The following is a 25,126-nucleotide window of genomic DNA, read 5'->3' as shown; positions in this document are numbered from 1 at the left end:
GATTCTCCCTCACAGCCCTCAGAAGGAACCTATTCTGCCAGTACCAGATCTTGGACTTCCAGCCTCCAGGTCTAGATTGAATACATTTCAGTTGTTTAAGCCACCCAGTTTGTGCTGTTTTGTTAGGGCAGTCCTAGCAGATTAATACAGTCTGTAAAAAAAAAAATTGTTTAGTGCCTGAGGTAAAGAATATTGGGACAACAGTTCATGATTTTGAGTGAAGGCCTTTCTAGGGTGTCCGCATTGTGTCATCATGTCTATCTGATGATATACTGTAAGATAATGACTGTGACACAGCCCAAGGCTTCTGGGAAATGGTTCATACTATAAAAAAGTAATGTGCTGTACGTTAGGGCAGAGGCCAAGTTAACGACCAGAGATCAGGCATGGTGAAAAGGAAATAATTACTGAGAACTTTCCACAGACAAGGGTGTGGTAAACCAGGCCTTTCTATGGTAAGCTGTCTTCCGGCTTTTAATCAAATTGGGTAATGTAAAAAAGGAAATGATGATATATTATCTCTAGAGAGTTTAGTCTTTCTCTACCTCCATTAATACGTCCTTCAAGGAAGCCCCATGTTGGTCTAAATCTGAGATTTTGGCAGCAAATGATGGTTGACCTGACTTTACAGGAAATCTGAGGGCACATGACTGAATATTGTATGTGTTACATAAATGTGCAGAAAGCTATGCCAGCCATTCCATTTTCAAAAAATTGACTAGACAGAGCCAGTGGGAAAAGTAAAGATAAAGGTGCTCACTGGAACAAAGCCTCATTCTCAACATCAGGGTCCATGCTGGAGATGCAGCCCGTGAAGCTGGGGCTGCTTAGAGGTTCTAACCAGGATGAAGCACTGTAACATTTGGCTGCTTATCAAATTAATGTCCCCCTTACCTTTAAAAATTGTGAATCACTATATTGTACACCTGTAGCTTATACCATATTGTACAGTAACTATGCGTCAATTAAAAAAAAAAATGTCCCCCTTACGTGGAATGTCCTCCTCGTATCGGCTAGTTAAACTCCCCTTGCTCTTCAGGGCACATTCTGGTGTAGCCTACCCCATAGGGCTTTCCTTGCCCTGAGACACAGAGCACTGTCACTCCTCTGAACCTATAGATTCTTACTTTTCATGCTCTATTTCTTAGGCGGCGAAATGGTAATTACAAAACTATATATGATTACACTTTATTACAGTTAGATTTAAAACTCCACAGGGGTAGGGCCTTTGCCTGCGTTATTCACCTTGGCACACTACTGGGCACAGAGTAGGTGCTCAACAAATATTTTTTAAAATAAAAGATTGTACATATATGTGTTCTGCAATTTCTTTTCCCACTATTATTTGAAGTGAAAACATTTGTGCTGGACAACAACACCCCTTCTCTGCTGGCTAGATATGACCCACAGACCACCAGTTGCAGCCTCTGCTCTACAAGTAATTTATGGAGCCCAAGGCAATTGTCTCTCTGTACCCCAACAATTCTTGGCATGAGAATGGTAGAGATCACATGGTGGCAAATAAATGCACAAGGAAGTCCAAGTCATGTTTTGAACTACTGAGTTTTTTTTTTTTTTTATTGCAAAACATTTGTTACAGAAATTTCAGAAAGTTTCTCCCGTAGTATCTGCCAACTTCTGCTTTGAATTATATATCTAAACGAACAAGCTCAAAGTGCACTGTGAATCCAATAAGAGACCTTTAAAAAAGAACAATTCCTCTAAGGTTTTATATATATTTATAATGTCGATAGATATGCAAACCACTGTCTGTCTATACACAAAGAACGAAAGGATGTATATGTCTTTAAGAAACCCAACTGCAAAATTGTTTATAGGAATTCATTTAAAAATGATATTTGAATAATTTTCCCCATTATAAACTATGGTTAGAACGTTTACAAATGAGGGGCTAAGTTCTGTGTTATGAAACGGCTATGAGTACAGTATACTGCATGGAGTGTTCTGCACGGCAGGAGCAGCAGTAAGAACTCAGGTCAGACACTGTAGTGACAGGAAGCGGACAAGCCTCGATACAATGCTACGGTCCTCTTCTTCTGAATCTTCCTCACAAAGATCCTGAGTTTAGGTCCAGAATGATGCAGCTAGCAAATATACATGCACATATCATTTGGGAGAACAGGAGGAACCCTGAATAGGGTGAGTTTCTTTCCCTCCCGCCTCCATTTTCAGTGTATTTTGTGTATATACTCAGTAAGTTGGAATCAAGAATATGATCCTGGTTGGCTCTGATTCAGAGGTCCCAAACTATTGCCTCTGGGACTGAAAGCTGCTGGCAGACACGTTTGTTTGGCTAGCACAGTGTTTGTACATCTGAATGTGAATGTCTTCGCAGCGGGACACATGTTCTCTCGTGCCCTACAAACCCTACTTCTTCCTGTTGTCTTTCGCCAGCCCAACTGACACATTTGTGTTCTGGATCCAGCCTCTCCACATATTTGAGTTTGCAACCCCACAATCTAGGTGCAGATGGCCGGTGCTGACGACATGTGAGAAGCTGGGGTGAAGATGTGAGGGTTGGGATTCAGACAGGCAAAGAACTGATGAGGCTGATGCAAACACCAGCCAAGTTAGGAGCATGTGGGGTAGAGTTGCGGGGAGGATGAAAAGCCAGTGGGAAGGTGAGGGCTGGACAAAGTCTGAATGTTTGTAACCACTGTTTCAGTTTACTGTGCCAGTGTCCAGAGGGTATTGAGGTAATAGGAGCAAGAGTCAACTGGTCTGGCAAAAAACACCTTGTGCTGGGTCAAGAGAAAGGAAGAAAGTTAAAGGGGTGAAGAAGGCTGTGCATCCAGGCACAAGGTTGAACTCCCCTCTGTGTCCCACAGCTCTCAGCAGCCTGCCTGCTCCAGAGGAAGGCCTGGGTCAAGGTTGGCATTGATGTTCATCAGAAAGCCTATGGCCTTATGGCCACACATGTCCTTTTCACTTCCCAGCACACAACACTGTGTAAATAGGCAATGGCCTGAAGGTTTAATGGGGCCAGTAGACTAGGTAAGTTAGGGGAGGGAAAATTCACCTCACTCTTACCGCCGTCGGGATTACTTGGCCACCGAATTCCTCTCTTAGATGACATGTAGACACGGTCATGTCTTGATTTCATTAGCAGCGATCAGTGCAAGGAATTCATCAGAGAAAAGGTAACACAACTACATTCTCAAACGAATTACAAAAGAAAAGGAAAAAAAATCTTGTTTTCCTTAAATCAGAACCAACCCCTCCTTTGGCTGACTCCAATCTGAGAAAGAGACTGTTTGACAGGTAAAAAGGAGAGAAAGCTTAGGCCAGTGCAGGCTGAGAGAAAAGTTCTCTCTACTCGTTGAGAAGCCATCATTTGTAAGATGTGTAAATTGTGCAAATTGGCTCCTCTCTTGTCCAGATGTTGAATGGCTTCTAACAATGAAATGGTGATTTCCTTACAAGGCAAACTCTTCAGAGTCACCCAGTGCTCAATCACACACCCAGTCACCCATCTCTCGCCCTCCCCTGGGCCAGGCTCACACAGAAGGTGAAAAAAGCCCCAAGGCAGGAGCGTGGTCATATGTTGTCCACTGGATTCATTCATACTGATATGTGGATTTCTACACTGTCACGAATGGACTTCTCCCTCTCATCTCTGTTTTAGCAATCTGCACCTAATGGCCCTAAAGAATCAGAAACATGTCTTTCATATATCACAGATGCACCAACACCTAGACCTTAGTATTGGCTAGCTACATCCGGGTCTCGCATGGCTATATGCCCTGTGGTTAATACTTTAGTCCATATTATTTGTGCAGAGCTTAAAAAAATAATAAAAAATACTTGGTTGCTTTTTCGTTTTTAATTTTAAAAAACTGGACATAATCCCCAAACAGTGTAAGAAGCCCGACATTTTGAGTGAGTTCCTAACTGGTTTAAGTGTCACAGCAGGCAACAGTAAAATGTTAAGTGCCTTTAAAAAGTCAAAAGAAACGCATAAAGCAGTGCATGCATTTTGTTGCCACAAAATTAAGACTGGATTTGGAGCGGGATTACTTCATTTAAGTCACATTACTATTATTAAAGAAAAGTGAGCTATAATGCAATATCTAGAACAAGGATATAACCACCTACACACTAGCATCACTTTATCTAGAGACAAACATATCAGTGTTACTACATGAACATATTTATAAAATACTGTACACTGCTTCCACGTTGGGTTAGCAGATGTAAACAAACAGCTAATTCAACTGGAGCTTAAAATACTATTTTCAGTTCATTTGTCATATAGTCTTTCGTATAACATGCCAGTTTGTCTTTCACAGAATCACAACTTGCCTACCACAGCCCGCAGGGCTGGTTAGAAGATGCACATCAGCTTATACGAATATTTTACAGTGGTCTACGGGAATGTGAAAGACATAAAGCAGATCAGGAACAAAAGTGCCCATTTCACGAGGATGCTAAATAACGTGGAATTGGGAACATCATTAATCCTTGCAACATGTGCTTCTTTATTGAATGTTACAGATTTGTAAATGATTATAAAGCTGTCCTGTAACGTTCATTAATACAACCACATGCTACAACTATGCTGAGTTAAACACAGGTTACATATATGTTTACATGTGTTTTATAATACAGCATTGCCCCACACACATCGAATGGTATAGCCTATAGATATAGCATGATCGATGACTGGATAATATTTATTATCATTACAGAAGTTAAACAGCCCAAACATTCAGAAAGATTAGACTGTACAGCCTCAGAAAGTAGAAAAAATGTGCTATCCAGTTATCTACCATAATATTATCTATAGAAACCATCTTTTAGAATACATTTGAAACATTCAGAAGAAACACATTTTGTGTTCTTGCAAGTACATTTTTCTCATTCGATTATTCTGATATATATTTTTTAAAGGGGGAACTTTCAAAGTGCTATATAATATCCTAGACCTGGAAGCTTAGACTTAAAAAAAAATCCAGTTCTGTAAAGTGCTGCATTCTGACCCCTAATACACCTTCTGGCTGGAGAAATACTCAGACTAGTCACGACAATTACACTCAAGCTTTGCAGCTTCACTGAAATCCATTAAGGAGGGAGTTTCTAAGTATAAGTATAAAGTATGTTAGTTAATCAGGAATTTCCATGGTCATTTTCATTAGACATCCTTACTTTTTTTTTTTTTTTTCAAAAGGACTGAGTAATTTAGGACAAATCATTACATATAGTAGTATATAAAAATTGGCACCTTAGAAGCATATGATTAAACCAAAGCTATTACTTCCTTGAGCGCTCTATGACTTTATTTACATTCCTCAGTAACTTGCTGCTCACGGGCTGCTTAATTCACAGAGACAGGTAATTAATGTCCCCTCGATCAGGGACATGGTGAAATAAATGAGCTGGACACAAGCTGACTGTACAAGGCCACAGAACCAATGCCACGTCGGTGTGCAGAACACCCAGAAATGGAAAGAAATGGGTGGAAACATAATACACATGTAAGTGCAGAGGAAAGAAATGGCTCATGAAAGTTACACAGGTTGTGTTTAAAGTCACTTAAATTTGGCTTATATATTTCACACACTTCACAAAAGATGTAAGAACTTCATTTTCATGCACAACAAAAGGACCAGGTAGTCACAAGGTCAGGGCTGTTAAATACTTTGTTTCCCAGGTTCCGCTCAGTTCTCTCCAGAAATCACGATGAATGGAAACACGCATGCTCATAATTTCTTTCCCCTACTTTCAATCTGGTCCAGAATGAGGCTCTGGAGGTGCTGTGATATCCTGCTCTGTGGTCAAAGAATAATGATTTCACCTCCTTCTTAGATTCCTCTACAGATTTAGAGAGGCTTCTGGCTTTGTAAATGTGCTCCATACGTAAAACCATCAAAGTGTTAGGATGTAAGTACGTCAGACTAGCAAAAGCTAATCTAAGGAACAAAAATAACAAAATCTTGGTTCAAACTCTGGTGCTGAGACTTGGCCTTCCTGAGAGTCACAGAGAAATGGTCTTGAAATGTAAAGTGCCTATTACAACTGCATTGATTATGAACAAACATGGTTCCTCCTCCTCATTATCAATCAATATGGAACCAGGGGTGCATGAACCCTTTAAGGTATACTGCAACTTTGCACGTATGTACATTTTTTTCTGGGAAGCGGGCCCAGAGCTTTCATTAGATCCTCATAGAGATTCGTGACTCAAGGAAGTTTAAGGGCAACTGATCTATTCTCAAATGTGTGTTTGCTGAGGGGGAAATAGCCAATATGGAGTTCAATAAAAATTAAATGTTTCTAGAGCAATTATATATGAGGGACTCTGGTGACTTATTTCTTATTCACTTAAATCCAAGGAGTGAAGAAGGAATTCTTTAATTCTTTATATGTGGCCACATCATTATCTCTACAACTGAAAAGCTTGTGCAGAAGGTTTTGGGTTTTGTTTAAATATTTAAAGGCTAGAGATTTTGTCCACGTACTTACTTGATTTCACATAGTGAGACAATTTGGAGTTCATAACTACAGAGAAACAAAAGAGCCAGGTAGTATTTGGGGTCAGAGACATTAAGTCTTTTTCCTTAAAGATCTTGATTCGCTTTGAAATCAGTGATCCAAATAGGAATCCGAAGATTTGAGGGCCAAGATTTCTTTATCCCACTTGAAATCCAGACTCGGATCTAGAAACACATGCCTGTATTCTCGAGTCCATAATACTATCTGGCTTAGACTGGCATGTCTATTCTGATTGTACTTGGCATAATCGCTTTGTGTAGGAGAAACCAGACTAAATGAGACGTCATGACAGCAAGTGCTTCCGCACAAAAAGGGGCAGAGGGAAGGCAGTGAGTCATGTTCTAGTTTGGTACAAGGAAAAGCTGAGGTCATAGGGATTTAAAAAATTCATAATTTCAACATCTGTCAAAATTTAATATAATGAACTCTTTCAATGGAACTCCTTGGATATTAAAAAATCCTGGTTATATCTCAAGGTGATAGAAAAGTCCAAGCCTTTTAAGAAAGCTCTATATGTCTGTTTATATACTATATATTAACATGTCTCCCTGGGTAAATGCATATATATGTATATAAGCAGCATATACTACAGAACTCTTTACATGTTTGTTTTCTATTTTAGTCTACTGTATCTTGTTTATAACTCTGTGTATAAGAAAAATATTCATGGTATGCCTGCAACTGATGGCTTGGGTTGATACCAAACTCCCAGTCAATTCTAAGGTTATTTATGGTTTTGAAACTTCCTTAAAAAGTGCTTTGGAACATTCCATAAAAAAGATACCAGCCCTTGAAAAACTCCAATTAAATTTATGCTGAGCTCAGATTAAATGGCAAAACTCTAGGTATGAAAATATCCACATGTAACCAGATATTCATATACAAAATGCTCATGTGATGAGTGGTGCAGGAAATTGGCAGTTACATCCTGGAGACGTTCAGAAGACATGGTAGACTCATACAAATGATGAAGGTCACACAGCAGCATCACACATGACATGGATGGTGAGAAGATAACAGTATCTCATATGGCAGTTTTAGGTGAGTTCTGCCTACTATTTTTTTAAGTTCACTATTACATATTCAGTGAGTGACTTCACTGAAGACAGGTGAGATACAAAATAAATTAAAAAATATAAAATTATTTAATTACATTCATCCTGAGCTTGCTTGACTATGCTTGAATGCCCACTGTTTATAATAAACCACTTGACATTTGTTTTTAACATCAATTCTTCTTTCATTTTGATTGCAATACAAAAAGGCATTTCTTTTCCCTTTATTTTCTTCAAAAAAGATAAAAGTTGTGGCACCAGAAACGAATATATAAGAGACAGGTGAACTATGACTGTTACCTTGTTTTTTCTTTATAATGATCAATTACAGAAGTGTTGGCATGAGAAGGATGTGGGACGTTAGGTAGAACTGCTTGCTGCCGGCTTATACTGAATAAAAAGGATGCTCTTCATCAGTCACCAGTGATGGAGCCAATGTGAAAAGAAAACAGAATTGAAAGTTTAGAATATCTCATTTGTATGCTGGCTATTTTATTTTATTTTTGCAATTTAGCCCTGCATCCTAAAACTCTTGATAATGGTCAGAAATGGAAAGATGCCTCCTGGCACGGACAGTGCTTGAAGCCCCATTCATTCCCAGAACTCATGGCTTTCTGAAGTGACTAGTGATACACATTCACCTCAACCCTTCTTCTCCCTCTTTCCCCTCCCTGCCCATCAAGTGTGAACATGACTTAAATCCCGTGTTTGGCACTGGGCCAGAACAAATGCTTTCTTGATCTCTGGCCAGAAGTCACCTTTGAGTTAATACCTCCCAAGGCAATATTTGTTTTGCTCAGCTAAGAATAAAGCAGATAAGTTTCAAGGAAGGGGAACAGGTGAATTTTGGGGAGAGTTTTAGGGCTGGATTCTTGAGCCTCCTGCAAAGCTTATTAGAAGGTTTAGTTGTGTTTGCTTTCAAAGCTGTGGAAAGCGGATGTTCTGGAGAGTCTCCTCATGGACAGACTGTCCCCTCGGCCCTCTGGCTTGGAGGACTTACTCCTCTGGAAGGCATTTCTCAGGCTTGCTGCGTTCCGCTGCCTGTCAAGTTTGTCACTGATGGAGAAGCTCTTCCTGGTGTGTGCATATGGCACACTTGGCTCCTCTGCTGAGTAGCTGTTGGCACGCTCTATCCTGGGAACTGTGATGTTGTTGGACAGGGTTCTGTCTGAATTATCACCCTCCTGGGGGCGTACTGCAATGGCGGCTCTCCGGCCCTTGGCCTCATTCTCCTCACTGTCAGAGCTGGGGTGACTCAGTTCTGCTTCTCGTTCGGGATGGCAGCATGATGAGTCCTCCACTTTTCCTCCAAGACCTCCCGGGAAGGTGGCTCTGTCAGCAATCACTTGAGGGGCATTGACACACCTTGTGTCAATACAGTCTGTAATACTTGTGTATTCTGCTGTTTTCACAGGCACCCCAAGGTTGGCATAATAGCTCCTCGAAGGAGAAAACATAAAGCTGTGAGATTTCACGATGGGGGCCTCTTCTAGAAGAAAGGGGGCGGTGGCTAGGTAGCGGCTACTTTTGGAACGCTCAATGGTGTGGTGCGTCGGAGGCTCAGTGTCCCACAGGTTTTGGCATTCCGGGTGGTGGGTGTAGTCTGAAGAAAAAGATTTAGTGTCCATGGAGGTGATGTCCTCGAAATCAATGTTCCGGCTTGGAGGTCTGTCTGTGGGTGCAAGAGTTGCATAGGCACTACTTGAAGGAGCTGTGGAAGGTACTGGAGCCGAAAAGCTTGGCTCTCCCAGCCCAAGGATGTTCATGGAATTGTCCAGAGGGTCTATATCACAGTGGAGCTCATCCATGGCAGAGACATAGATGTCTATACATGAAGACGGTCTCCTGGAATCAGGAACAATGGCCAAGGTGTTTGCAGGGGCTGCAGGAGCTTTGGATTCTTTTGCTACAGAGTGGGAACTAGTAGCCCGGTGTAGGCTCAGGGACCTTTCTTTAAAAAGACTCTCCAACTTTTCTATCCCACCTTTGTCTTTCATATTGACTGAATAGAAAGAATGGCTTCGCATACGGGGCATTAGGGTTGGAGAAGTTGGGGACAAGGTCTCCTCACCTGCAGGATCTATACTCTCTTGGAGCTTGAAGGTGTTCCCCTCCTGGCTGTTGAAGCTGCTCTGGCGGACAATGTAGGCTGCGTCTGTGCAGTCTGAGGAGGTCCGCGAGCGGATTTTGTTGGACTCGGCCCGCTCCAGACCCGTCAGGCGCTCCAGGGCTGTAGCCATGCGCCCGATGAGGTCCTCGAGCTGTGCCAGCCGGATGTCCACGGTCTGGAGCGAGGCCCTCATGCAGTGTTCTCTCTCGTTGACTTCCTCCAGCCGCATGGACATGTTCTCCACCCTGGGAGGGAAAAGAGAACCAGAGTCACCTGGGGCTGGTTTCTCTGTGGGAGGCTGGAGAGCACAGAGGGGATCACAGTTGCGCCCAGACTCGGTGCCCTCGCTGTCCCACTGGAGGGAAACTAAAGGGGGTGGGGAGGAGAGGATGGCAGTGACCCTGCCACTGAGAATCACAGAATCTCCATCTTCTGGAGCTGGAAGAGGTTTTAGAGATTACTGAATCCAGCGGTTTTTAGCTACTAATCCCCTTTTCCCTCAGTGAAAATTAATGCTCAATCCCAATAAATAAACACCAAAGTTGAGTAGTTCTTCTTGAAGTAAAGTGGGCCAAAGTCCCACCTTTTCTCACCCTCCTGGCTTTGCTGTGGCTTGGGGCAGGGTTCAATGACCTAAATAAGTATTAGGGTGTTGGCTTATCAGTCACCAACAAAATGAGAATGTTACATTTGGATAACTTTACCCAGAATTTTGCAGTGGAACTGCAGAATGTAGCTGTTCTTACTGCAGTGTACATTTAAATTTGTATTCTATGGACTGGGATTATGTTTATTTTGCCTTTATATAATAATCTTTTGTTGTTGTTGTTATTCACAACAATCCTTTTAGAATGGAGTGCCTCCAGAGGAACTGATATAGTACTGTTACTGAGTCACCTGGAGCTGATCTAATTTAACCAAATCCTTTCATTAATAAAGGAAAATCAAACATCAAGAAATTCAGCCAAGATTACAGAGTGATTTATGGTAAATTACTCTGGAGTGGCTATCAATAAATGAATAGTCCTACTCCTCTCTGTCTCTCTGGGTAGCTGATCACAGATGCTTTATATTACAGTTATTTCTCCAGGTCTTGACCCTCCCTACTGGAAATTCTTAGGCGTGTGATCTGCCTCATATTCCTGTTCCCATTTCCGTGTTGCCAGCCCAATACGTGCCAGGTGTCAATAAAGGTTCACTGAGTCAATCACTGTGATGAACTTGATTTCAACTGTCTAATAGGTTGCCTGGCCATTTATTTATAAAGACAGAGACCACACATTTAAAATAAAATTGTGCCACATTTTCACCTGCTCAAATTAACTTGGAAAGGACAAACCAAAGCCAAGTTTTGGTTTGAGCTCAAACTTTCACTTTTAGATGCCCAAAGGCAAATCTTTTGGAGAGTCTAAATAAGACCCATTCACAACTTTTCTGGGGAGGATAAAGATACTTTTCCAATACTTCCAGTATGCACAGCTAATCACTTGACTGCTGACCCTGAAAAGGAACATGGCTGCATGCATTACGAAGAGCGGTGGGCATCAGACCTGGGTCCCTCCAGCTGGGGTGGTGGTGGTGGTGATGGTGACGGTGGGTTGACAGTAGCAGTGCCTCTATCAGAGAAGACTATACGTTTCAGTGCCAGAATGAAATGAGAGGCATGTGGTCTCCCTCGCTGAGGGACCTGAGGCCTTTTAAAAGCCTCCTCCTCCTTCTCTGCTGCTGCGGCCTTGGGGCCCATCTCTGCCTCTCTTAGCAACAACCTCCCAACTGACTCTACCTACTCTGCTCTTTTACCTCTCAGCTTCCCTTCACTGGTCCAAGGTTGTGGACTGTTTTCAAGAGCCCTGCTTTGGGAACATTTTTTTCTTTTGCTCCTTCCTGCTGCTCCATAGCCAATCCAGAGCCTCCCAGGGTCCAGGCACACTCTGCCATCATGCCCAGGTGTATTTCCAGAAGACTTATAAATCGAGCAATTCTGTGTCTGGCAAACACAATGTTATGCATTCAGCTAACACAGATGATTCAGAAGGAAAATTCAACTTTCCTCTGTTTCACTTTGTTTTGTTGTATAAACATAGCCTGAGAAACAAATTACTTACAATAATAAGTTTGTGTGTCTTACAGACTTACAATTCACTTCTTCACCATCTAGCCTATGGAGTTTTCAAGTATTACAATTTCATTTTTTTTGTAATTCAATAAGCTTTGCGTAAGTGGACAAAAATACTTCTTCATTAAAGTCAAGAGAAGGACAGATGGTACATTTCTATAGAATGAGGAGTTTTGTTTTGGATACTCTAGGTACTGGGTCCACCTAGCTTTTTAGTGTTGGCAGAGTAACAAAAGGCAGGATAGTTTTCTTCCTCCCTCTCCTGCCCTTTCCTGGAGTCTGGTGTATACAAGGTCGGTATGGAAAGAAATAAAGATGCTCTCTGAGCATAACTGCATGCGATCATTGGTTTGAGCATGGTGAGCTATCTCCCTGCACCGTGGGACCCTCCCCTCCCTGCATCCCACCTCGCTTTAGCCCCAGGATCCAATACTGCAGAGAAAACTAGCAGGTGAGAGGCCAAGCTAAGGCACCAAGAGGCAATTGAAGACTAAGGACTTGGTTGTGGGGAATAAATGGAACCCAGAAACTAAGGAGCCCAAGGGGATGGGAGGAAGAGAGAGGAGGTACAAGGAGGAAGAGGGTCGTCCAGGAAAGCAAGGAGGTGCCCAGTGGAGCCTCAAGAGCAAAGATAAAGAAGCATGGCTCCAGGGGATGGAAGTAGGGGAGGGAAGCCTGCTAGAACAGGGCCAAGGAGCTATTCTTCACCAAATCTTAACTCTCCTGTGGGCTCTGAGGTGCTTTGGAATGTAAGATTTGAATTTAAAAAAGAAAAAAAAAAAAGGACTGTTTGATCCATTTCCTTTCAGAATTCTAGATGTGTTTAACCACCTAATTATATCATCAATTAGAGCACGGATATAACTGATAGGGGTTTAATGTAGGAGTTATAAAAGAATAAACCTTCCTAGAGTCAAGTTTACATATGCTTGTTCCATAAATAGAGTACTTCTCTTAATCTTTAAAAAAGAATTCTTGAAAAGTTATTTGCAAATGGGCACGCATCACAGATAAAAATAGGTCTGAGGAACAAACCGAGAGTTTCGAGTCATGATTGTAGTTTCTAGGAGCTGACTCCAGTCAAATAAATCAGGAGATAAAATGGAGATAAGAATTATAAGAACTTAAGGATCAATAAGAATCCTTAACGAGGTAGATATGGGAAGTGACTAAGTAAGAAAAGAAGAAGGAACTGTGGAAAGGAAGATGTTGTATGAAGGAACACTTTATTTTTCTTTCCCTCTTTCAAATCTCCAGACCTTGCATGGCTTATTTCAGAATAACTCACAAGGCAATCACAATAGGGACCCAACAGAACCCTGGAAAGATGTGAGGTGGCTCCTGTTCCCGGGAGGCCAAGAAAGTGACAGCAAGGAGCCCATTAGAGAGGACTCAATAGGCTGGTAAAACAAACAAACAAAAACCAGGTAGTAAAACAACCAGCCTCTAACAGCCAGTGTGACAAGGAAAAGGGCATTCAAAAGAAGATTCTGGTGGCACAGAAAATTTCAACTTCAATATGTAATTTCTTAAGGATTATTGTATTACCTTCCAGAAATTCATCTTCTTTTCTGATAACCTCAAAATGTAGTTAAAGCAAATATGGTAAAAGGAAAAAGAGAATTGGCAGACCATGCCTGCTCTAAATATCAAATATTCCCTGGAGCGCTAGCAGTAGAATGGGTGTAGGATGAAGAGTAAAAACAACCCCAGAACACATGAACCCAATTGTGGGGACTCTTGCGGGGGGGAAAAGGGTATACTGACACAGGTTTTCAGATCAAAGGCAACGATGCAGAGCAGCTAAAGCTAACTCTTGCTTTATCCACAGACTGATACCTAATTTGTGAATTATTGAAGTCCTTTAGGGTCACCTACCCTTCCCTTTGGGGCAATTATCCTTCTCACTAACCAAAAACAGGGAGAAAGGTTTAAACTTGGTTCTATCAATGGAGATATCAAAGATCAGTTTTAGAAAACGTCATGGTGGCAAGTGGGTGAAGCTCATTTTTTTGGCTTACATTATTTTTGGATTATTTATAAATTTCATATATCCTAAGTTATTCCTCTCTCTTTGTTATGAAAAATTATAAGTTGCATATACTATTAACAGTCATTGTCTAATACTTTTTGGATCTAGGTGAAGTGAAAAAAGGGTATAGAGCCCATTGGTCTGGGAAAGATAATGTTAGATTAAAAGATGACAACAAGGAATAATGTATATCCCAGTTTGCTTAAATTGTTACTGTCAAGGAGAAAATTCAAACTGAAACTTCTGACAGGTGGGGCCCTACGGGTGGGGTGATGGTGAGGATTAACTGGAAGCTTTAAGTTAGGGGTCTGAGAATCAAATGCCTATAGAAGGGCAGATCAAGTAAGTAGGTGAAGCAGGCAAGGCATAAGAGAACAGAGGCAAGGATTCTGTGGCAGCAGAGAGCACACCCAGTCCAAAGGCATTCGGAGTGAATTTTAACAATCACTGCAAGCTCAACACCACAGCCCTCTGTGGGCAGATGCTGCCCACGAGCAACCAGTTTGCAAATTCTGCTTTAAATGAGTTAAAAGAACCAGCAAAGAACTTCCGTCTCTGATCAACAGAAAATGTACGTGACCCTTAAAAACCAAAGGGAAGTAAAAAGAAATGCCGGGGACTTCCCTGGTGGCGCAGTGGTTAAGAATCCACCTGCCAATTCAGGGGACATGGGTACGATCCCTGGTCCGGGAAGATCCCACATGCTGTGGAGCAACTAAGCCCGTGGGCCACAACTACTGAGCCTGCACTCTAGAGCCCATGAGCCACAACTACTGAGACCGCGTGCCACAACTACTAAAGCCTGTGCGCCTAGAGCCCATGCTCCACAACGAGAGAAGCCACCGCAATGAGAAGCCCGCGAACTGCGATGAAGAGTAGCCCACTGCTCACAGCAACTAGAGAAAGCACGCGTGCAGCAACGAAGACCCAACGCAGCCAAAATAAATAAATTAATTTAAAAAAAAAAAAAAAAGAAAAGAAATGCCAGGAGACTGCAGATAGGAAATGTTTTCCTGACATTCAACATTCCTGGATTCTAGGAATTATGGGAGTTTGACATCAATTCTAGGCAGCATTACAGAATGGCTTAGTCATAGGTAATTAAGCAGATGGTATCTTTTGAGTACTTTAAAGAGATAGGATTAGTTAACACGAGACTACATGGGCTCAAGATTACAATGTTAATCTTGTCTCTCTTTTGATAGTCTAGACTAATAGAGAGACACAGATGCACAATACTTTTGATGAAGTACATTGTGATTTTAGAAGGGAGGTTGACACACTGGAGTGACTAAAGAAATGTGGACACCTGGCTGCCTGATTAACCAATGGGCCGATGTCGCCATGAGAGGTATTTTTTGGAGTCATGCAATATCTTAGTTCTGTCTTGGTTCACCTGATCTGTGCTGGTGACATTTTGGTGGATTATGTTGAAGGCATAGTAGGTATGCTTATCAAGCAAACAATGATATAAAAAGAATAGGATGAAAAATTAATAGACTGATGATAAAATCAAGATCCAAAGTTGTCCTTAAAAATGCTAGAATAATGAGCCAAAGGGGGAACAAATTAAAGAAAAATTTCACAGCGATGGATGTTAAGTCTTGATTTTAGGTTAAAAACAAACATTACACAAGAAGAGGTTTGAGGATAGTTGAATTAGCTCACGTGAAAAAGCCCTGGTTTTAATTAATTGTAGTCTCACTCTGAACCAAAGACATGACTTGGCTGCTATGATTGTAATGCAATCTCATAGCAAATAAAATGTATGGATCAAACAATAACTAACAGTTACTGAAAGCATAATATCTCATATATGTTATCTCAATAACTTTTAAGATTCTACAGTTAGGTATTAATACTTCATTTTACAGATGGGGACATAGGTTCAGAGAAGTTAAGTAACTTGTTCAAGGTCACACAGCTAGTTACTGCAGAATTAGTATTAAAATCTTTCCATTATACTGTGTTCCTTCTCTTGTAACATGAAAAGAACTGCTTGTTCTATTGTACTCTATGATTATTAGCCTAGCATATAGTAGATGATAAAAACAGTAAATGAATGAATAAAGGAATTGAATCTAGGCTCTAACTAAAACACAGAATTAAGTTCCATTTAGAGACCACATTTAAAGGGTGACGTTGACAATTTAAAGTGCATACTGAGAAAGTAAGCAGGGTAGTGGGAGACCTGCTGTATGCATGGTAAGTGGTTAAAAGATCTTGGGATATTTAGTTTAGAAAAGACAAAGCAAAGTGGGGAGATGATAGTGATCTTCACCTATGTAAAATACTTTCTCAGAGAGAAATGAATTTAATTTTTTTCTGTATTTATTCATAAGGCTGGTATCTAAGGCAATTTCTCCTCTTTCTAGGAGGTGCTCAAATAGAGGCTGAGTGTAACGACTATGCATTCTTTCAAAGCAAAGTCCTTATATCCCCACCCCTAACACAGGCCCTGCTCAGTACATGCTTGTCAAAGTGCTGTTGGTCAGGTGTGTGGGAGAAACACTGCTTTGGGTACAAGTAATCTGTATTCACTGACCTCCCGAACTTATTCTGAATGTAAGGTGCCGAATTTTGTATGTTCCACAGTGAATTTTGTACGTTCCACCGTCCTCTCCTACTTTAACTTTTATCTTGTCCATCGTATTCTATTAGTGGTCCCCAAAGTGTGGTCCAGAACCAGCATCAGCATCACCTGGGAACTTGTTAGAAATGCAAATTCTCAGGCCCCACCTTAGACATAGTGAATCAGAAACCCAGAGTGGGGACGGATGCCCAGCAACCTGTGTAGTAACAAGCCTTCCAGATGATTTTCAGGCCTTCTAAAGTTTGACAACACTGAGTTAGATGTTTCTGGCTGTTCCTGCCTTGGGTGTACACTGGAACTCAATGAGACTGTGTTTTTTGAGGACAGGGTCCTGCCTTATTGTCTGGTATACAGTAAAGGTCCAGTATGCATGTACTGAAACAGAACTGAACTAGTTAAAGGATGATGAGCACAGAATTTGATGGAACAAACTCCAAGGATTGGTTATCTTCAGCCAATAGTCAAAAAATCCTCAGAAAAGAAGCCAGTCACCAATGTTGCTTAATAGCTTAAAAATTTGGTTATTTTAATATAATTATCACCAGCTAGATATTGTCCCAAATAAGTGAGGGCACTGATTACAATCAATTAGCTCATTATATTCTGGAACAGTACTGCTTTAGATACATCATGGTCATTGCTATATAAAAATGGGAAAGCCAAGGAGTTTTCAGGATCAAGTTCCTCCAAGGTGTTAATGATCTCCTGAATATTGTATTGAGCCCTATACATACCATTTGGTGACAAAAATATGATTTAATAATGATCCATTTAAATGGACAATTATGGAAGTATCTTTGTATTTCTAAAAAGATTCATGCAAATAGAACAAGTATAAATAAATTGTATTCTAAAGGCAGTAGCAGGGGGAGAAGCATGGGGCTCACTACGTGAAAAAACCCTTTTCCCAAGTTTTTAGTAGAGCAAAGAACCAGCTCTTAATTTTTCTGATTTCAAATCTCTGTATTGAGGTTATCTAATATGAAGAGAAAATTATAAAATATTTTATATACTATATAGAATGTGCACAGTCAACTTATGTAAATTTAACATATGTATTCAAATGTGTGTTTATACATATTTATCTATTTATCACTTTCTAACCATCTATCTATCCATCTATCCATCTAGCTAGTTAATGTAAAACAGGACAGGTGATTTCGCACGCCACTCCACTTAGAAAGGACACGGCCTAGAGAATGTGTGAGATTGGTAACATGGACCCACTCTTCCCTTGGTTGATTCCCTTATGCACCTCGTGGTGCTTCTATTGTGCTGAGTATAATCCTAGTGTTTAAAGATGTTATTTTCGGGTACATTTACAAATGCAAAACAAACCAAAACTACCACCACCACCAACAAAAGCAAAACCTCAAATAAACACAGACAGAAGCAACAGAAGCAGAATGAGGCCTGGGCTTAAGTTCACTTCTCTGGCACCTGGGCTTGGCTGAGAACTCGTCCTGGTCCTCTAGGCCAATGTTACTCCAGGAGGTCAGCTAACGCCTGGGACACAGGGGGGGTGGGCCTGCACGCTGTCCTGATTTCTGGGAATTGTTCATCTTGGTCACGCTCTGAAGGGTGGGGCTCTGTAACCACCCACAGAAGAATAGGGCCTTGGGGAAGAAGTCTCCTGGAAGCGTTTGTAGGTGTGGGGTAAGAGCCTTAGTTGGAGGTGCTATAGTTCCTTTATGTTTCCATCCAAAAGGAATTGGTGACAAGGTCACAGTTTACATGCCCTGGCGTCTGTACCTCTCATTCTAGTTCCCCAGAAAGAAAGACAAAGACTTCCTTGCATCTTAACACTCCTTCCCCTACCTTTCTTTCCTCCCAGGTCTGTGGTTTTCTGAATCCAAAAAGCATTTCAAAGGCCCCTGGACATATGCTTTGGAAATATGTCTGAGCAATGGACAATGTGTCGCACAGGGCACAATTTTCTGGGAACCACGTGGCTGTATGTCCATTAATAAATAGCTTTTTCAAGGCCTCAGCATGAGAGAGATCTTTAGATTTGCAGCTCCTTCCTCTGTTTGCTGGAAAATTGCTTCACACCATATCATCATAAAATGCTCTATTTTGCAATGACAGATGTGTATAAAATCTGTCCATGGCTTTAAACTTTATTAATATTGGCTGAGTACCTATGGATACAATCACTCAATGGCATATGTGTATATACTCACTTATCTAGACTGCACTCTTTAAAGAAATAAAGGGCCAGGGACAGAAAAATGCCATTTGTGTAATTTCTACAGAGCCACTAGAGAAAATGTATGACATGGGTAAGCAGACAGAATGCCATTTCATGAAAACTAGAGGCAACTGACTCAAATCTTAGTAGTCTGAGTCATATATCATCTGAAGTCATCAGTATACCATCCTTTTCCCATTATTTATAATTTGCTTCTGCCATCTTTATATTGAAAGTGCTTAAAATTTAAAGTTACACTAATGCTTTGTAACACTCGGGGTGTTCTTTAGAAGAGTAGTTCCTAAATGCTGGGTTCTGAGTGCCAGCCTGGAATGAAGTTTGTATTAGTCTACAGCAAAATGGGGAAAATAAGAAAATGTAAGTTCATTTACATAAACTTATATTTATTAACTTTAAAGGATTCTCTTCTCTTCATTTTGAGATTTTCTTCTTACAGCCCTACTGGTCTACAAAACTATTTGGCCAATGAGATCTAAAATTATATAATAAGTAAGTAAAAAATCTGCTTTTATTTCTTTGCTTTTATCTTGTTCTATAAGAAGAAAAAACAAAACGATTGAAAAAAAAAACCCTCAACCATTATTCTAACTAATTCACAAGTCTCTTGCTATTGTTTATTCAGAAGGTATTGGGCACCCATATAAGCCAGGCACTAGGACCATCCTCACCTTTGGAGAAGAAGCTCAGTGATCTATATGAAACACAAACTTGATGGAGAGCCTTGAGTTGGGCTGGGTCTCTCTTGGTTTATGTCTGTGTCAGAACTTTCCAATTTCTGGTCTGAGCCAGCAACTCTTGCCTTGTCCTGGACTCAACAATCTCTAGTGTCCAGGAAGGCGGCTGCTACTGCCTGCTGGAGAAGCCTAGGGTCTATAAGTCTGGGACTTTGATCTATAGACATTTCAGACAACATTCTGTTCTCTCATAAGCTCGATGATTTCTTGGACAATAAAAATAAGCACAATGGGGTCTCTGTTTTTTTGCAGCCCTGCAAACAAAATCAATTAATAAGGCATGCCATGGTATAAAACATCCCCAGGAGGCATGTGCCCGTGGGAACACACCTTTCTGAAGTCACTCGTATCCTCTCATCATTGGACGAGTTGAAGCGGTCATCCTTTTCTCTGAAATATTCCTCTATGCACTGCTCTTCAAAATCATGTACTTTCTTGAGCTCATCATCAGTTATGAAGAGCTCTGTGGAAAAGAAATGAGAGATATGAGGCAGAGAAGTAAAAGCGATGGCACCTGACTTGTGGGTCTAATGACATTCCTAATCTAACTCAAGGTTAGGGAATGGGGCCCAGATTCTTCACTGAGTCTCAAACTAAATCCAAATGTGGTCAGGCAACTTGTGTCACTGTCCTCTTTCTGTGTGTTAGATTCATTATGGGTCTCTGAAGCTCACCTGAGTATACCTGGTTTACTGCAGAGACCAGTTAGAATTATATATATTGTAAGGACAAGAATGTAGCTAAGTAAAGGAAAGGGGAGCTATGCAGAGCATGGAGGTTTCTTAAAAACTCAGCTTCTGGGCTGAGGAGTGTGGCAGACAAGACATTGTTCATTCACCTTACTAAAGGCCCTTTGCAACCCAGTTTCCCTTTTCCCTTTTCCCACTACTGAGACTGGAAAGCCAAATACACATGTTTCCAGTGTCCCTTCAAGCTAGCAACAACCATGAGACCCAGTTTGGCTCAAGGAACAAAAAAAACCTGCTGCAGGAAAGGGTTGTGTATTGAGAAGAGATTTTGCTTTCCTCATAAACTATAAGTATGTGGCTGCTTCTTTCTACCTTTTTTCACCTTCATGCTTCTTTCTGCCCTGAACATGAATGTGATGACTGGAAGTGCAGCAGCTATTTTGCTACCATGAGACAAGACAGTGTGACAAGGAACAGCTGAGCCTAAAAATAGGACTTGGGGTCTTTGACTTCAGTGAGTCATTGTTGAGCTCTGGGCTATTTATTTACCGTTTCACTTTCTGTTGTGTGAGAAAAGTAAAACCTTACATATTTGTGTTACTGTTAGTCTGGTTTTCTGTTTATAGCTGGTAAACAAATTCATAACTGATTCAGTGGTAGAAAGAGCCCAGTGGAAATCTGAACCTTTTCTCCCCCTGAGCTTTCTACTTGCCTAAATTGGTGTTTCAAATGGAAACAGTGAATTTTGGAATTCTTAACCCCTCTCCAACTTTCCAATTTTAATGTCTCGAAAGAAGTCAGGCATTGCTGTGTCAGAGAAGTTGTTAAAAGCTTCAGACTTAGAGAAGCAGTTGATTATTAAGTGGCTTTGGTTTCAAACTTTAGTTGCACTAGTGATCACCTGGAGGTAATTCTTGGGCCACAATCCTAGAGGCTCTGGTTCAGTAGATTTAGTGTAGGTGGTCTATTTGACACACTTTGAGAAATCACGGTAGGTTGCTTGTATGGGGGCTGGATTCCCAATGGTTCTTAACTGTGGGTGGTACCCAGGGGACATTTAGGAATCTGCAGGAGCTATTAGTATTCAATGTGTGCAGGCCGGATGTGCTAAATCTCCTGCAATATGTGGAACAATCCTATATAATGAAGAATTGCTCCACCCCAATGTCAATCTAATCTCCTTCTAGAAACACTGGGCTAGAAGGTGGTTGGTGGGAGGGTCTTTTTTTTTTTTTTTGTCCTTGGAATCATGGAAAGCAGGACTGGTTTCCTCATGAAGCCATATAGGCACAACCCTTAAGGCTTGGGAAATGTTTAAGACCTAAAAACATGATAGATCCAAAAATGACCATGGAAAATCAAACTTAGTCACCTACAACTCAACTCATGTCAGGATACTTAAATTATATATACTGCAGCATTGGGAGCATATTAACATGGTTGATATATCTTGTGGTGGGATGTCTGTAAAGTAAGAAGCTTAGAACCTATGAAGGTGCTAAAACAGCCCTGCTAGAGCCTGGTTTTATCTCACTAAGAAAGGTGTGAGGCTAAGAATGCTCGCTTTCAGCCTCTCCTGTCTTCCTTCCAGCACCATTTCTCATCACGCATACCCTCCCATCCCTCCCAGGTCTTCGGAGCTGTGGGCAGGAAGTAGGAGGAACCAGGTGCCCAGTGGTCCTGCATGACCACCTATAGACGTGGTGGGGATTTCTGCTCTGTAGTTGCGGGGGGTGGTCACTCAAAGCTTACTCAGGCCATAGTCCCTTTCATCTGGGTCACTCTCGTGTTTTCTCCATCGGCAACACAGGTGCTGGAATATCATGGTCATGTGGCTGAATATGATCAGAGGTGGGGGCAGGACGGGCCTTTCATGGAAAGTCATGATGAGCTGATACCTCTGAAACTTCCACACTTGGTTGGATATTGATTTTACCTCAAAAAATGTATTGCTGAAATAGAGACCAGAGAGAATCAAGTGAGGAACACCCCTGCTTTCTGGAGCGTCATGCCCCGCTCCTGCCTCAGTCTCCCTACTTCCAAGGGCTCTGAAGAAGGACCCTCTTACTTAAAGACAGCGATGAGGAGGTTGACCAGCAGGATGTTTGCCACTAGGAGGTAGCAGGCCATGATGGCCGGCACGATCCAGGCTCCTGTCTTGCAGGGAGGCAGTTGGATTATTTTACCATCCTCTCGAGTCTCATTCTGTCCACAGGGAGCTGGAGGAAGCAGCACAGGCAAGATGTGAGAAATCGTGTGGCTCTGTGATTGAAATCACAGACTGAGTTGAAGGAGGGGTTTTTAGATGAAGGAAAAATACAGCCATCTCAAAACAAACAGAAAAAAAGAATTCCAGAAAAGCCAAAACAAACAAACGAAAGCTTCATGAATATCTCTAGGGGCTGTCTCTGCAGAGGGGAGTTGGTTCCGACAGTCTCCCAAGTTGTCCTCTGACACGAAAGAGGTGGGTGGAGCCCCCTGCTGGCTTGCCGAGTCCCTGGGGCACTTGGTGTCCCCAGGAAGCCTGGTGAAGGCTTTCCCAGGGAGTGCAGGAGGGGCAGAGTCTCACTGCCCCATCAAGTTACTTTCAAAATGTGCTGTGGAGGACAGAAGCCGACAGCTGTAAGAGCAGCAGCATGGAGGGGCTATTGACTGGGAATTAACACCGGGGCAGCTGTTAATTGCTTCAAGAAACAACCCAGGGACTCTGAGTCAACGATTTGCTGTCTCAGTGTGGAAGGAACGAAACAGGGCAGCACCTTGGGAAGTATTTAGGGGGACTGTAGCTCAGTGCTCCTGATGGATGGCATTTCATGGGGAGGGGCAATGAGGGGAGATGGGCCAGGACCCTGGAGCCTGGAGCCACCTGTTTTTTTTCCAGCAGCATTTCCATTCCAAAAATGTGCTTCTCAGGGCACAGGGAACAAAACCCAACTGCATTGAATAAATGGGCAAACAGAGAAAAATAAAACATCTGACTGCACAGGGGACCATGTGGGGATCTTTAAAAACTGCCAACGCCCAGCTCCACTCCAGTCAATTGAACCAGAATCTTTGAGGGTGGCCCCGGCATCAATATTTCTTTCAAAATTTCCCAGGTAATTCTCAGGTGCCACTAACATGAGTCTACTGAACTAGAATTAGGCTAGAAACATTATGTGATCTTTGACATGCTCTGAAGTCCAAAATACATCTTCTCAATTTATGAGGGTTCTAGTAATATCGGGACACCAAGACTCTGTTTTTATGGCCAGAAAAAGATGGCCAAAGTGCTTCCTTTGGACCTGCCTGTAAGATGATCAGGTGTTGATGGACTCAGATGTTCTCAAGGAGCCGGCATCTTTTTTGTTGTTGGCAGTTGTGGCACTATGCACCCAAGACAGCCCTGTAGGAGGTTCTGATCATTTCCTCCTTTGGAAGGAAAACCCAGTGATAGAGCCCGCACTGACGCCAGGATGAGGTCCAAACTCTGAGGGTAGCTAGCCTGGTGCCATCTCTTGCTACTTCCCACATCTCCCTCTGAGCACAAACTGGACCAAGTTTCTTGCAGTTCCTAGAACTGTCATGCCCTCTCTTACTTCCTGATTTTGAGCCATGCTTCTTCTTTCGCTTCCAGAAGGCACCTCTGACACCTTGCTCCCACTCCCATGCTTTACCTGGATAAATCCTATTCACTTTTCAGTGCTCACTTAGCTTTCAGCTAACTTTCTGCTCCTTTCCAGCTGGGACTGGGACAGGTATTGACAAAGATCCTCTGCTTGACCAAACTCCACTCAGGCTCTTCTGAGCTCTTTTGTGGCCTCAACTTGTGGACTTCCATGCTTGTCTCTGCATTTGTCCAATTTTAGCAAGAATCCTGCTAAGTACGTTTAGCCAGAATCCCCATCCTCAATTTCTAATCACCATCGATATCTAATCAGTTTCCTCATTCTCCACCATCCTCCATCTGAAGTCTGATCACACTGGTCTGTCTTCAGTAAGAATCCATTACGTCAGGTAAGCCAGAACCCCCCTTACTCCTGATGTTTCCTCTTAGTGATCTTCCATCCACTGACCCACACCCAGCTCCTGGCTATAAATTTCCTTTTTTTTTTTTCTTCACTCAGAGTCGAGCCCAATCTCTCTCTCCTATTACAGAACCCCACCGCAGTAGCTCCCCTTGAACAAAGTCTTCCTTACCATTCTTACCAAATGTCATGAATAATTTTTTCTTTAACAAATAATTTTTTCTTTAGTAATTTTGTCTTCCATATAATCCCAGAACTCCCTTTGCTTGCCCCTTTGGGGGGTTTCTCAACACCGTATCACTGCTGCCAATTTACTGGTCTCTGTGTCCTACGTAACATTTCCAGTGGTAACATGTCTCTTCATGGTTTCCAATTACCTGCCTCAGTGCGTACACACAGCACATACACAAATATCCACACATGAAAACTGTTGAGTGAATAAAGATCATTAAACACAATTTAGTTGTTGAGCACTAACATTCACCACAGCTCTGCAGGCCTACTCATGATGGATAGTTCTAGCTCTAAGCAGTTGCTGGCTCCTTCCTTAGATTCTTTCAAGAAATCCTGCCCTTGGTCTGGCAAGAAGGCTTCTCATGCTCAAACAGATGCCTGGGTCTCTGATACCCACTTGGCTGCAGGCCTCATGGAATAGCTCACTTTGCTTTTCTCTCCTCAGCGAAGCTTGCCCAGCCACCCTACCCGCTTCCTCCTGAGTTGACCTCCCTTGGGGCTGTCACTCCTGTGCTGCCCTTTTCTTTGGTTCCTGCTCAGATCTCTATGGGGAAGCCGACAAAGAGCGGGAGAAAGAACTGCTTGGGGTGGGGTACAAAGTGCACACAGTTTTTACAGGTGTGATCCCTGATCTCCATTTAATGATGTCATTCTGAGATTTCTCTTTACATTCTGGGAGAACGTAAAATAAACTTGTGAGGGGCAGAGCTCATCCAGCTTTTGACCCCGTATTTAGTGAAGATGCAGACACTTCCTCCACTAGAGAAGAAACCTTCTTCCAGCCTAGAGAAAAACCCAGGGAGAATAGTAGGTGCTCGCTAGTTTCAAGTG

The 25,126-nt window shown here is 42.0% G+C and overlaps 1 protein-coding gene across 18 annotated transcripts in view; it reads right to left on the bottom strand.

Moving 5' to 3' along the window:
• Positions 1-7,796: 7,796 nt before the first annotated feature.
• The window catches only part of TRPM3 (transient receptor potential cation channel subfamily M member 3), an 829,755-nt gene continuing 812,425 nt past the window's right edge, over positions 7,797-25,126 (bottom strand). For 16 of the 18 annotated variants that reach the window (XM_068553750.1, XM_068553755.1, XM_068553753.1 and 13 more), the window contains 4 exons: positions 22,123-22,273; positions 21,807-22,006; positions 19,696-19,828; positions 7,797-9,923 (listed from right to left, as the gene is read on the bottom strand). In XM_068553750.1, the coding sequence (XP_068409851.1) occupies positions 8,471-9,923; positions 19,696-19,828; positions 21,807-22,006; positions 22,123-22,273 (1,937 nt within the window). In that variant the 3' untranslated portion in view covers positions 7,797-8,470. The remainder of the gene's footprint in view (positions 9,924-19,695; positions 19,829-21,806; positions 22,007-22,122; positions 22,274-25,126) is intronic. The other 2 variants (XM_068553763.1, XM_068553764.1) reach the window with 1 other exon arrangement.

Source organism: Eschrichtius robustus, chromosome 10 (assembly GCF_028021215.1).
Source record: "Eschrichtius robustus isolate mEscRob2 chromosome 10, mEscRob2.pri, whole genome shotgun sequence".
Taxonomy (NCBI): domain Eukaryota; kingdom Metazoa; phylum Chordata; class Mammalia; order Artiodactyla; family Eschrichtiidae; genus Eschrichtius; species Eschrichtius robustus.
Note: the sequence above shows the minus strand (reverse complement) of the source record. Positions and strands in the feature narration are given on the sequence as shown.